At 51.7% G+C, this 1,120-nt stretch overlaps 1 protein-coding gene across 1 annotated transcript in view; it reads left to right on the top strand.

The window, feature by feature from the left end:
- Positions 1-1,021: 1,021 nt before the first annotated feature.
- LOC108231785 (galectin-5-like) overlaps positions 1,022-1,120 on the top strand; it is a 2,154-nt gene continuing 2,055 nt past the window's right edge. The window contains exon 1 of the mRNA XM_017409067.1: positions 1,022-1,085. Coding sequence (XP_017264556.1) covers positions 1,022-1,085 — 64 coding nt within the window. The remainder of the gene's footprint in view (positions 1,086-1,120) is intronic.

Genomic DNA, 1,120 nt, shown 5'->3' with positions numbered 1-1,120 from the left:
TACCTGAACCGCAACAGAGCCTGCAGCCTGAGTGCACCTGGGGACGGAACGGCAGACAATACAGGTAACTTCCTGCTCTGCTGGCAGCCATTGTTGCCAGAGGTTTTTAAATCCTGAAAACTACGCGTGCAGGACCTCGAGTTGAACAGAAGCAGTAAGAGCTTAATGAGTATTAAATGCAGCTGAAGTGCTTAAAGTAAAGAACTGGTTTAGTCCTTCTGAGTGATTTTTGTTTAATCTGGAGTCATTAAAATGGAAGCAGCATGTTGTAACAGTTTCAGTGAAGCTACTTTAAACACTTGATGTAGTTTAACAAACTGTGAGGGAAGATAAATCTGAGGATTTCTGTCCTGATCCATGAGAAATCGATTTTTTTGTCATTTCTTGGGTTATTCTGGTCTCTAGTTTTGGATTTTTTCTCCTTTTTTAATGCTCTGTGTGCACACAGACACAAGTTTCAGGAACTTTGTTGTGTAAAATCAAAAACTGAGAGAATTAAATCTTGTCCTGGCAGGCAGCATGGATGTAAGTACCGCGTCGAGTTCTCACCTCCCTGTTATGGTAAGGATGGAAATAATGTCAGTTTCTCCACTTTTCTGTTTCTGTTCAAATATGGACTCTGCCAGCTGGTGTCCTCTGTCCTGTCCACTCTTTCTCTTCCCCGTCTCTCCATCCTGGCTCCTGACGCTCCTCTCTCTCCCCCTCCTCCCCCTCCTCCTCCTCCTCCTCCTCCTCCTCAGCACGCGCAGCTCCTTCCTCGGTCCTGTGAGGATGGAAATAGTGGAAAGGTTCCTCCTCCGGAGGAGAAAACGAGCCCAAGGACGACTGACAAAGCAAGGTGGGCAGCGGACTGGGGAGGCAGTAGCCCCCGGGTGGAGGCAGGACGTGCGGGCCGCTCAGACGGGCCCCGGCCCGGCTCCGCAGCTGCTCGTTCTGCCGCTCCAGTTTCCGGACCAGCTCCTGCAGCTTCTTCACCTCCAGCTCGGCGTTCAGGGTGTTGCTGTTGCAGTCCACCTCCGCCATGGCGGCGGGGTTCAGCACGGCCGCCTCCATGGGACCAGAATCTCGGATCAGAAACGGGGAGGGTGGGTGGGGAGACAGGTGCGGCCACGATATTGCG

Source organism: Kryptolebias marmoratus, linkage group LG19 (assembly GCF_001649575.2).
Source record: "Kryptolebias marmoratus isolate JLee-2015 linkage group LG19, ASM164957v2, whole genome shotgun sequence".
Lineage (NCBI taxonomy): Eukaryota > Metazoa > Chordata > Actinopteri > Cyprinodontiformes > Rivulidae > Kryptolebias > Kryptolebias marmoratus.
Note: the sequence above shows the minus strand (reverse complement) of the source record. Positions and strands in the feature narration are given on the sequence as shown.